This window comes from Osmerus mordax, chromosome 24 (genome assembly GCF_038355195.1).
Source record: "Osmerus mordax isolate fOsmMor3 chromosome 24, fOsmMor3.pri, whole genome shotgun sequence".
In the NCBI taxonomy this organism is placed as follows: domain Eukaryota; kingdom Metazoa; phylum Chordata; class Actinopteri; order Osmeriformes; family Osmeridae; genus Osmerus; species Osmerus mordax.
The window spans coordinates 2,895,270-2,907,738 of NC_090073.1; the positions used below are offsets into that span (position 1 = coordinate 2,895,270).

General features: G+C 43.4%; 2 protein-coding genes across 3 annotated transcripts in view; both read left to right on the forward strand.

The window, feature by feature from the left end:
- LOC136933035 (NACHT, LRR and PYD domains-containing protein 12-like) overlaps positions 1–12,469 on the forward strand; it is a 179,852-nt gene that overhangs the window by 18,271 nt on the left and 149,112 nt on the right. The gene's annotated exons all lie outside the window — the stretch shown is intronic.
- The window catches only part of LOC136933041 (neoverrucotoxin subunit beta-like), a 14,120-nt gene continuing 3,517 nt past the window's right edge, over positions 1,867–12,469 (forward strand). The window contains exons 1-4 of the mRNA XM_067228418.1: positions 1,867–2,255; positions 3,988–4,158; positions 6,954–7,127; positions 11,898–11,944. Coding sequence (XP_067084519.1) covers positions 2,068–2,255; positions 3,988–4,158; positions 6,954–7,127; positions 11,898–11,944 — 580 coding nt within the window. The 5' untranslated portion in view covers positions 1,867–2,067. The remainder of the gene's footprint in view (positions 2,256–3,987; positions 4,159–6,953; positions 7,128–11,897; positions 11,945–12,469) is intronic.

Genomic DNA, 12,469 nt, shown 5'->3' on the forward strand with positions numbered 1-12,469 from the left:
CAAATTCACCAGACAACAACTAGTTACACAATATCACACACCACACACTGGCTGCAAGTTTGTGGTTAATTCAAGATTCAAGGAGGCCGGCCAAAGAATATTCAGGGCAGGCTAGGGTCATATTCCACAAGGTAGAGTCATTCAGGTACAGGGCAGCTGGCAGGCTCAGAGTCAGGGTAGTGATGTTACGCTCAAAGCCGTGCTCACGAAGCGGTATCGACCTTTCAATCAATTGATACCGACACAAACGTGTCGAGCGTGGCTTCAAATGGGCAAAAAACATGTGATCACCTGTCGAAGCTTCGGACGTCACACGAGCAGCTGACAGTGTCGTGCTACAGTCCGAGACAAACAGAGTTTTATTCAAACGCTGAAGACATCAGAAATCACTCATATTCATAGGTTATAGAGAGGATACATATTTACGGACGCTATAGAATACATTCATTGACAGAGCCAGAGATACAGATAGATTGCCAGAGCTAGATAGACGGAGATATAGACAGATGTGAGAGAGTAGGTGCAGCGAATTCGAAGACAACCAGACTGGATTAAAGATTGTTATTTCAGAATACTAGAGGGACATGTTTTTTGTTATTGTTGAAGTAACACTCAGGTTTTCTTTACAGAATATGACTGTGTTTGTAAATATTTTGCTGGTATCACATTTTGTTCCAGGTAGAAGTAACCTATGGAAGCAAATCGTTACCAAAATTCCAATGCAAATGCATTTCCAGAAATGCATTAGCATTTTAAGAATGTGGCTGCATTATTTGACTCATAAATGAAATTAGTAATCAATCATCCTATTTGCATTTTAATTTTCTTCTTCAAGAGTGCTCAATCTTTTACTTAATTAAAATGAAAAAGAAATAGACATTTGAGATTTAATTTTCAAAATATGCCCCAGCAAATAGGTCTGTGTACCTTGTGGCCATTGTTTTTTCTATTTTGCAACCCGTGTTGATAAATGCAAAATAGGGCCGTAATATCGTTTTGTCACTTTAGTAAGTCGAACACACATTTAAGTATAACGGCTTGTTTTTGGTTGTTTCGTTTTTTTTTTTTTTTTATGACACAACCATATAACACAAATGGTATAACCAGCCATTAATCGATGTTTTGATTATTCCATATCCTTTATGCTGATATCTGCAAAAGATGAAATAGGCTCGTAATATCGTTTTGTCCATTTCAGATGTCAGAACCGGATTATGGGGAAATGCTTGGATTCCGTTGTTTTGTTTTATTTTGGAATAACTGAATAACCATATAACACAAATGGTATAACGAGCCATTTACTCGTTGATACAATAACACAATACATCCTTTGAAAGGATGTATTGTGTTATTGTATCTAACTGGTGAATTAATCTTTTAAGTTTCATGTCACAATAACACAATCAAGCTAACCATTCCTGAACAGTGTCATATATTCATTGATAGTTTGATTGTGTCAGTACAACAGTGCCATAGATCTCATCTATAGCACTGATAATAGGAGATACTAAACCTAGTATTGATCCTAGTACCAAGGGAATTGTGATCTGATTGGCTCAGAAAGACACTAGTCAGTCTAGAACAAAAGATTCACTGATGGCCTACATTTCACATTATATTACTTAGAAATACCTCAGGAAGACCACATGATGTCTCAGTATACATTAGACAAGATCATTTTTGGGATATTTCACAAGTACAATCCAGCTTAGTAAAATCAGCTTCTCAGGCAGGTTCATTTTTCACATTGGTTACTGGCAACTGTGTCATTGTGTTCAAGTCAAATGTTATTTGTACAGCCCTTTTTCAAGCAATGCCGCAGAAGACTTCACACACACACACATAGAACTGGACCTAAACCAACCTAAACCCTCAAGAAAGACAAGGACAAACTCTTAGGGAAACTCATAGTTAAAACATTTAAGAAAGCTTGGTAGGAGCAATTCAGTGAGAGTTCCACTCTTCCAGAGGTGGTCGGTGTTGAAGAAGAGGTGCAGACCATAAGCAAAGCATCATCATGCATCAAGAGTAGAGGTAACAATAAAAAGTGTTTGTGATCCCTCCCTAATGATAATCTTCTACAGGCTGTCAGGCTGTCACATCACAGAGGAAGGCTGTGCTTCTCTGGGCTCAGTGCTGAAGTCAACCTCCTTCCTGAGACAACTAGATCTAAGTAACAATGATCTGAAGGATGCCAGCATGAAGCTGTTCTCTGCTGGACTGGGGAACCCACTCTGCAAACTGGAGACACTGAGGTATGTAATCAAATTCGCCAGACAACAACTAGTTACACAATATCACACACCACACACTGGCTGCAAGTTTGTGGTTAATTCAAGATACAAGGAGGCCGGCCAAATAAAATTCAGGGCAGGCTAGGGTCATATTCCACAAGGTAGAGTCATTCAGGTACAGGGCAGCTGGCAGGCTCAGAGTCAGGGTAGTGATGTTACGCTCAAAGCCATGCTCACGAAGCGGTATCAACCTTTCAATCAATTGATACCGACACAAACGTGTCGAGCGTGGCTTCAAATGGGCAAAAAACATGTGATCACCTGTCGAAGCTTCGGACGTCACACGAGCAGCTGACAGTGTCGTGCTACAGTCCGAGACAAACAGAGTTTTATTCAAACGCTGAAGACATCAGAAATCACTAATATTCATAGGTTATAGAGAGGATACATATTTACGGACGCTATAGAATACATTCATTGACAGAGCCAGAGATACAGATAGATTGCCAGAGCTAGATAGACGGAGATATAGACAGATGTGAGAGAGTAGGTGCACAAGCACATACATCTTTCTCTAGTTTTGCCAGCCTTCAAATGTGGCCATCCCTTTCACGGTTGCAAAAGCATGTTCCAAAACCTTAGCCGCTAGTCTACAGTATCAAATCATAAATATTCATTTAGCATATACTTCCACTAAAACAAGGTCAGCGGTTTCAAACTCACTCTTTTAGACTGAAGGGCAGTGCTTTTACCAGAAGGCCATACTCAACCTGACTTCACATGTGAATAATGCTATCAGAACCTAAAAATAAATGTTATGAATGTAAATGAGCAAAGACGTTATGTTGTTTATAATACATCAACATATATTTTTGACACCTGAAAATCGAAACATTTGTCACATAACCTTTATTTATCAAATAGATGACGATTGTGAGACTAACGTCCGAGGACTTGACGTCACTCGATTCCTTCAATCTCTCGATACAGTCGCCATACCATGAACTGACCAGCAGGTGTCCCTATGGAGAAGATGTATCAAACACTTCAAAAAAACGATACTTTTTTGACACAATTGTTTCAAATAGCTTGTTGCTTTGGAAAGCTTTGTTTCCCCCATCACTAAGTCAGGGCAGGCAGGAGGCCAAGCAGGGCACTACGAGGCAGAAAAGACTAAAGGAGGTAGAAAAAACACAAGGAAGGCTTCTGTAGGCTTGACAAACAAAAACTGGTCCCAAGCAGAAAACACAGGGATAAATGAGGGTAGGAAGGAAGATGGGAGACACCTGGAGGGGTGGAGACAAACATGACATAGGTGAAACATATCAGGGTATGACAGGAATCTGTATAAGACAAACTACTCCATGATATTATTGTAGGTTGACCTGGGCAGTATGTTTTGTATTGTTCTGCTAATGTACTGCTTCACATGTGATTAACACCCTAACTCTGCAGTAAAGGTTGTGGGTCAGAAAAGGTGCCTTGTATACTGAGAGACCTGCTCCTGGATGTAGGATGTAATACATTCTTGGAATACTGTACTACTATGTAACTGGATGTACAATGTTCTACATATTAAAGGATGATATTGCATTTAAGATAAAGGGAAAGTTGACCAACCAGGACAGACAGTCATCTGACTGATCAAACCTTCTTCGTGTTTGAGAGGAAAATGATCAGACTGATATTCTTTATTTCTACCTCTAGAGGGTAGTAGTGTTTGTGATCCCTCCCTAATGATAACCTTCTACAGGCTGTCAGGATGTCACATCACAGAGGAAGGCTGTGCTTCTCTGGGCTCAGTGCTGAAGTCAACCTCCTTCCTGAGACAACTAGATCTAAGTAACAATGATCTGAAGGATGCCGGCATGAAGCTGCTCTCTGCTGGACTGGGGAACCCACTCTGCAAACTGGAGACACTGAGGTATGTATTTATGTTCTACATGAGCCATTAGTAAAGTTACCATCATCAAGTTGGGTATAAACTTAATGCCAAGAATGAGATATGCCTTCTCGTCATCAGTGAGGACTAGTTTGATAAGAAACAGGCAGATTTGCTGCATCTGAAACACTCTTAAAGATGCTGTACATAATGATTGGCTTATATGTTGATTCATGTTTTTGTTTATTTTAGACAGAATGAAAATGTTGATGCAACTGTTTCTGAATGTGCAACATGATTGCAGTCTCTTTGGGTAGTTTTAACAATCTGTATGCCCTTGCCCAAAGGGTAATAAAATACAGCTTAATTTAATTTTCAACCTTAAACCTATTTCGCATTGAAACACAACCTGTCATTCATCAAACTTTGTGAACATCTGGGGTTTCCCTCTTCACAGTGGAAAAACATTGACTTTAATCTGTGAACACCAATTGTTTTATTACAACACTGAAATGTGCAGTCATGGCTTTCGCAAAAAGAGAAATGGAGGTACTGTCATCTTCAGCACCTTTATAGACTCTGTAACCTAAATCAGTAGCACACATAATCTCAATTTCTTATTGTGTACGTGTGTGTCTGTGATTGTTGTGATGTATTTTTATGAATGTCAGGGTCACTAGGAAAAGTAAGACATTTGAAGTTAAAAGAAAGAACTATTTGAGGGTTTTCTCTGCTGTTAAATATAATAGCAGTCATGTTTGACCCTGAAGACAACACAAGGGTTAAGATAATACTATTCATCATATTATTGTACATTTACCTGGGCAGTGAGTTTAGCATCTGGCGGCTGTTGTTCCTGTGGTTGATGCTTCTTCCACTACATGAAGGGTTTCAAATTAGGAATGGCAAGAAAAGTGTGCTTGATCTATAATACTACTGTATATATGTATGGAACTGGCTATTCACATTTATTCTGACATACTTTACTTCATAGGATGGTAGTATTCCATCTGAGATGCAGGGAGAGTGTCTGAAATATCAATCTATTAAGCATTGCACAGTCAGTCGGTGAACAAGTTTAAGAAAGCTTTATTGTTTGCGGCCGGCCCACAAGGAGACAAAAACATCACACGCCATTGTGCTACAAAGTTTGTCTGGTTCACAAGTCTTCAGGTAAGACCATTTATTGGTGAGAAGCCTCCTCCCCTGCATATCAGCTATCAATATGATCGATCCCAGAGACAGAGTGCGCGTGCACGTGGAAACTTACAGAGTTCTCCGACCCTAGGCTTGACCATATGATTCACTCAACACAGATAAGGTTTATTGCACCTCTAGTATGATAATGGTCAACCTAGGTCAGTTTGTTTACATAAGCCTAGTGTCATCTATAGGTCATGTAGGGAGACGGCTCTCTACTGACAAAGGAATGCTAGCACCAGTATTTTCAGAATATAACCTTACATTCTAAATTTCTCTGACAGTCAGCCAAATGCCCCATACCGAGTGAGATTTCAAACACATATCTGCTCTTTAAAAAAGTGAAGAAAGAAAGTTGAACACAGAATGTCAGTCTTTTATTGGTCCTTTGCACAGATCACAAAAGGTGACATTGGCCATTGAATTTCTTGAGGTTGGCCCTGCTAATGCGTCCTAACATTAAAGCAAAAAGAGCACAGAATGCAAACATTACATTTACATTTAGTCATTTAGTTGTAACATGACTGTTACAACTTTAAACTGGAATTTTGGAAAGAATATAAAATGTTGAAATAGCCTATATAAAGACATAGGCATGATGGTGTTAAATGATTATCTGTAATCCATGAACAGCATACTAATATAGCAGTTCCTCTTCTCACAGGGAGTGCAGAGCCAACAGGCAGCAGGTTATCTAATGACTTAACATAGTTAAATAAATACTGACAGGCATTCTCTGTTATTTAAAACAAATATTTATTTGCTAGATACGTTTTTTGAATACTTTTGGTTAATTTCACTTCCATTTACTTTCCTCTTTAATTTTTTAGAAGAACTTCTTATATTGTCCAATAGCCTGAAGTGTTTGATGGCACGCCCTGTCATGTGATCTCTGTCTCTGGATCAGTTAGCCGTGTTGCTAAAAAGAACACTGTCAACTGAAGGCTTCTGAAGGGAACCAGATGTCTATCTGCTCAGAAAATTCAAAACTAGAGAAAAATGTACCATCTGAAAGTTAAAGTCTACTAGTAGCCGGTCCAGAACAAATAAGTTTACTGAGGCTTTTTACAGTAATTTAGAAGCAAATTACCTCAGGTTTACCACAGAAGATTCTCAGGGTATAAACCAGGACGTTTTGTAGCTAATAGGCTACAGAGCGACTGAAGTGGGATATTCTTCAGATGGAATCCAACTCAGTGCAACAAGTTCGGCAGGTAGGCTGATATTTTACCACTCTATATGTATAAATTACGTTTTAGTTGACTGCGACAGGGTGTGGGGAATGGGAGGTAGTTACAAATAGCTAGAAAGAGGCAGCAGGAGAGGGCTTTGTCGGGAAAGTAGCTGGTCGCTGTTGTTTATTAGGTTGTCATGACTTCATGAGTGATTAACGTCCTGTCACTGTTCAGTTGCTCATCCTCCTCGATATCGTGATATTTAAGACGTCCTGATGTTCCATAGAACTACTAGCACCAAACTGAACACAAACCTAACCTTCCTGAACTGGGGGGAAAGGTCACTCTGTCTAATGAGGGGGAGGAGCAGCTATGACAGCACCTGCCAAATGAACCCCTCTGTGCTGACTCACTCTGGAGGCCCAGATGGATTCTGTCACAACATTGATCCTCTTTCTACAGGCTGTCAGGCTGTCTGGTCACAGAGGAAGGCTGTGCTTCTCTGGCCTCAGCTCTGAGGTCCAACCCCTTCCACCTGAGGGAACTGGACCTGAGCTACAATCATCCAGGAGAAAAAGGATTGAAGCTGCTCTCTGCTGGACTGGAGGATCCACACTGCAGACTGGAGAAACTCAAGTAAGGAGATGTTTGTGTTTTTATAAACCTCTTCATGTAATGTTGCTTAACACTGAATAGACATTTAAGAATGTTAATAGTCCTTGCATTTCATGATTATACAATCACAGACTGCATGTTTATTTAGGACAGTGGGTTAGGAAGAGAGAAGCCCTATATAATCTACAATAGCCTTTAGTGCAATTATGATTATATAGCTACAATCATAATTGTATTTACTGAGGTCTATTCCAGAAAGTGGGTTGAAGGGAAAACAGTGAGTTTGTTAACCCTGAGATGAGGGAAACTCTGGGTTTTCTGTTCCAGAAAGAGAGGAAACACAAACTCTGGTTACGTTACCACGGTAACTGATGGTCACTAACCTAACCTGCTTGCTGGCAGCTTTTGTTTAACAAACCATGAATTTCTCCCTCTCTCCTCCCTCATGCCGAGCCTGAAGCAACTATCAGACATGGGGTGTCCTTTCCTCATCTAGGGCTCCAGACTAACTTGTTTTACTAGCAGCACTGTAGCCCCTAACTGAACATGTTGGGGGCATAGGCAGAACATGTAGGGGCCTACACCTTAAATTGACCTGCAAAGAAATTATTCACGTTTTCCCCATTTTAAATGTATTACTGATAATGTGCTGTTGTATTTTAGTTTGCAGTAGGGCTGTGGGATATGACCAAAATCTCATATCCTGATAGATCCTTTCATATCCCGATAACGATACATAACACCATATGGCACATTTTCTTTCAATTCAATGAATAAATAGTTGATATAAAATGACCACATGGAGAGGCTCTAAATTGCGGCCATTTTGGTTGCATATGAAAGGGAAAAACTTGCCTGGGGCGCCAAATGTGCTAGGACCGCCACTGTGTATAACACATAAGGATGACATGAAATGTCCATGCAGAGCTAACCTGGTGTTTACTGAACATGTCCCTGTTAATCTGTGCTGTGGAGGTTGATGGACCCTCCTCAGGGTTTCCCGCAGCACTTTCCAGTAGGGGTGGGCGGTATACCGGTATGAACGCGAATACCGGTATTGCGTTGTGCCATGATATGGATTTTGCCATATCATGGATATTACGATATATTAATAAATGTATTAAATATTAAGTGTTTCTGTTTGGTATAAAATATAACGAAGTGATACTGCCTAGCGGGCTATTTTACATTTGTATCTTTCACAACAACAAAAACATGCAGCACGCGCTGCATGCATTTTCCCAGCCAATGAAAGTCAACAAACAAGCTAGCGCAACTACGAGGAAGCAAACATTCATATGAGTAAACTGCTTTTATTGGCAAGTGTAAGCAAGCGTTAATGATGTCTGAAAATAAAGCCAGTGGGGTTGATTTGCCGGACGAAATTGGTAATAAAGGGGGCCTCTTCTGTCGTTTGGAAATGGTTTGGTTTCAAGTTATCCGACATCGACCAACAAACACTACTCTGTAAGTTGTGTCGTCGAATTGTGCTAGCCAAAGGTGGAAACACTAGCAATCTTTTTCACCACCTGAAAGACGTGCTTGACAAATCCAATGCCAAGTTGGTTAGAATTGTGAAATGTTTATTGTAAGCCAACAGAATTGAGTATTCAGCCATGTAATAATTGTTTATAGGTAGAGCTCTCACTACAAATATTTAACAGAGTTTTCTTGCGATCCCATAAACGTAGGCTACTGTTGAACGCGTAGGCTACTGAGAAGTCGCTCTTCCGTGGCAATTAAACACTGCAAAATTTGGAAAACTCGTGACACACCGGAGTTACCCAATGCAAATCCGTCCGAGTGCGGTTGATTAGCCGCTGCAGTGCGGATTGCATTGTCATGACATTTTAAGAATAACTAATATATCGTGATATATACCGATACCGTCAGTGCTTACGAATTATACAGTGATAAACATTTTAGGCCATATCGCCCAGCCCTACTTTCCAGTTAAGGCGGCCGCCTAAGCAACACACGCCTGCCACCTTAACTACAAGCAACACACGCCTGCCACCTTAACTACAAGCAACACACGCCTGCCACCTTAACTACAAGCAACACACGCCTGCCACCTTAACTACAAGCAACACACGCCTGCCACCTTAACTACGTCGTCCAAAACAAAAAGAAAGATGACTGCCCCCCCCCCCCCCCCCCCCAGAACACATTAGGCTAGACTCTACACCCCCCCCCCCCCCCAGAACACATTAGGCTAGACTCTACACCCCCCCCCCCCCCCAGAACACATTAGGCTAGACTCTACACCCCCCCCCCCCCAGAACACATTAGGCTAGACTCTACACCCCCCCCCCCCCAGAACACATTAGGCTAGACTCTACACCCCCCCCCCCCCCCCAGAACACATTAGGCTAGACTCTACACCCCCCCCCCCAGAACACATTAGGCTAGACTCTACACCCCCCCCCCCCCCAGAACACATTAGGCTAGACTCTACACCCCCCCCCCCCAGAACACATTAGGCTAGACTCTACACCCCCCCCCCCCCCCAGAACACATTAGGCTAGACTCTACACCCCCCCCCCCCCAGAACACATTAGGCTAGACTCTACACCCCCCCCCCCCCCAGAACACATTAGGCTAGACTCTACACCCCCCCCCCCCAGAACACATTAGGCTAGACTCTACACCCCCCCCCCCCAGAACACATTAGGCTAGACTCTACACCCCCCCCCCCCCCCAGAACACATTAGGCTAGACTCTACACCCCCCCCCCCCCCCCAGAACACATTAGGCTAGACTCTACACCCCCCCCCCCCCCCCCCAGAACACATTAGGCTAGACTCTACACCCCCCCCCCCCCCCCCAGAACACATTAGGCTAGACTCTACACCCCCCCCCCCCCCCAGAACACATTAGGCTAGACTCTACACCCCCCCCCCCCCCCCCCAGAACACATTAGGCTAGACTATACACCCCCCCCCCAGAACACATTAGGCTAGACTCTACAACCCCCCCCCCCCAGAACACATTAGGCTAGACTCTACACCCCCCCCCCCCCCCCAGAACACATTAGGCTAGACTCTACACCCCCCCCCCCCCCCCCAGAACACATTAGGCTAGACTCTACAACCCCCCCCCCCCCCCCCCCGGTCTGACGGCAAACCCTACCACCTTAACCCTTGTGTTATCTTCGGGTCATTCTGACCCATCAGTCATTGTGACCCACCTTGGTGTTTCGACAAATTTACCTCATACAAAAACAAAGTGAAGCATTTTCTTTTAACTGTCGGGCTGTCTCAGACCCCCCACATTGGAATGGTTAAAAGAAAATTATTTTTATTTGTTTTTGTATTGGGTAAAATTGGGTAAACACAACGATGGTTCGTTATGAACCTTTGGGTCATGTGACCCGAAGGCAGCACGAGGGTTAACTAACACATTTTCTGCGGGAAACCCTGCTCCTCCTTGTACTGCCCAGTCATGCTCTGTTATAAAGGAGAAGAATGTGCCAGTTGTTTTACCATTCATTCTTTGTTCTCATCACGTACATGTCAAACCCATAATTCCACACAAGAACCTTAAAACAATGTACATGGGGAGAGAACAGTGTAGCTCAGTAGCTACCATACAGTAAGATGTATACCTCTGTAGGTCTTTCTGAATCCCTCTGTGGCAGCAGACAACATATCTGTATCATTCTGTGATGAAGAGCATTCTGTTCTACTGTACTGTACACATTCTTTGCAATATTGAGAACTTAAACTGCAAGAGGTTCTGTTGTGGCAGAAGGCTCAACAAGGCAGGTAACACCATCAATGACCTTTGGGAGAAATGAACCCCCCAAATGAAATCTCCACAAACACACAAACATGTTATGTGGGCACTTGTGTCCTCGGGGGTGATAGGCTTGGATGAGTTCCCTCCAGGGATGCCTTCAGCCGCTGGTCGCCCAGCGTTCTGACTCAGAGCCAGCTCTTCTGCCTCTGTCAGAGGTGGTGCCCTCCTCTGCCTTCTTTCTGTTAGTCCGCTACAAGTCCAATGTTCATATACTGAGCAGGATTAGGTTAAACAACATCTATGTGTTAAAACAGCATTCTCACAAGTTGAGACAGCCACTGAATGATTTGTACTTGGTTTAATCCTGTCAAAACATGATGAAAACAATTATGTGTCTGAATCAGAATGGGACAATGACAGACAAGGAATTTACTTCTACTCCGAAAGATACCGACCGAGGCAGCCATTATCGGCGCCCCCTTGAAAATGTCAGCAGAAACATGAGGAGAGGAGAGGAGAGAAAAAGTCAACCCCCAGACTATGCTCCTAGAGGAGTACAGTGGGTGGGAACAGGAGAAAACACCTCAGCACATGGGCACATACATTGTACAACATTACAGAACTCATGACATGCAAAGGGGGTGGGAAGGCCAAAGCCAAAATATGCCCTACCTGTTTGAACCTGATTTTAAATTTCATTTTTCAGCTGCTGCCAAGTGTGTTTGTGCCCATAAGGATTGTTCCACCACTTGTTCAGCTGTAGTAAGACGTGTGGTTAAATGTCAAATAAATAGACTGCATTGATCCTAATTCCAGTGAATTAGAATTAAACTAACTCAGATCAGCTTTTCTGGAACCGATAACTCTGTGCGTTTCCATCTCAGGGTTCATCAAGTCAGAGTTCAGGGTTAGGCTCAGAGTTTGTAAAACTCTGAGCTGTTTTCTGGAATACACCTCTGATGATAAACATAGAAAACAACATGTTTACTTTAGTCATGTAGCAACAGGTGAGGTGTCATTTCCTAATCATTCCTCTGCTTCTCCCTACAGTGTGGATCATGATGGAGAGTGCAGGATCAAACCTGGTCTTAGGAAATGTGAGTATTGACTGCTACTTAGTTCTAGTACACAGGGTCATACAGGGACAATACCATTAGTCGACTTTGACACTGTCAGAAATGGACACACGTATGTGCCCTCCCTTCACCCTCCCCTCTCCTCCCCCTCCCCTGTTCCCCCCCTCCCTTCCCCTAGCTGGTGTGTGTTTCCTCTCGCCCCTCCCTCCTTCCCTCACTCCTCACTTCCTTCCCTCTCCTCCTCCCACCCCTCCCTTCATCTCTCTTCTCCCCTTTCGTCTCTCTCCTCCTCTCCACCCCACCCCCCGGGCTCGCAAGGAACTGTTGTTTCTCACTGTCCAGTACCGTCCGGAAGTGCAAAAATTAGGAGGAGGTGGGGGGGGGGGAGGGAGGAGGAGGTGGGGGGGGAGAGGAGGTCAGGGAATGGGGGGAGAGAGTAGATAAGGGGGGGAGAGGGGGGTGGGGGGGAGAGAGGTAGATAAGGGTGCTGGGGGGAGAGGACGTCAGGGGGGTGGGGGGGAGAGGAGGTGGGGGGGGGGGGGGAGG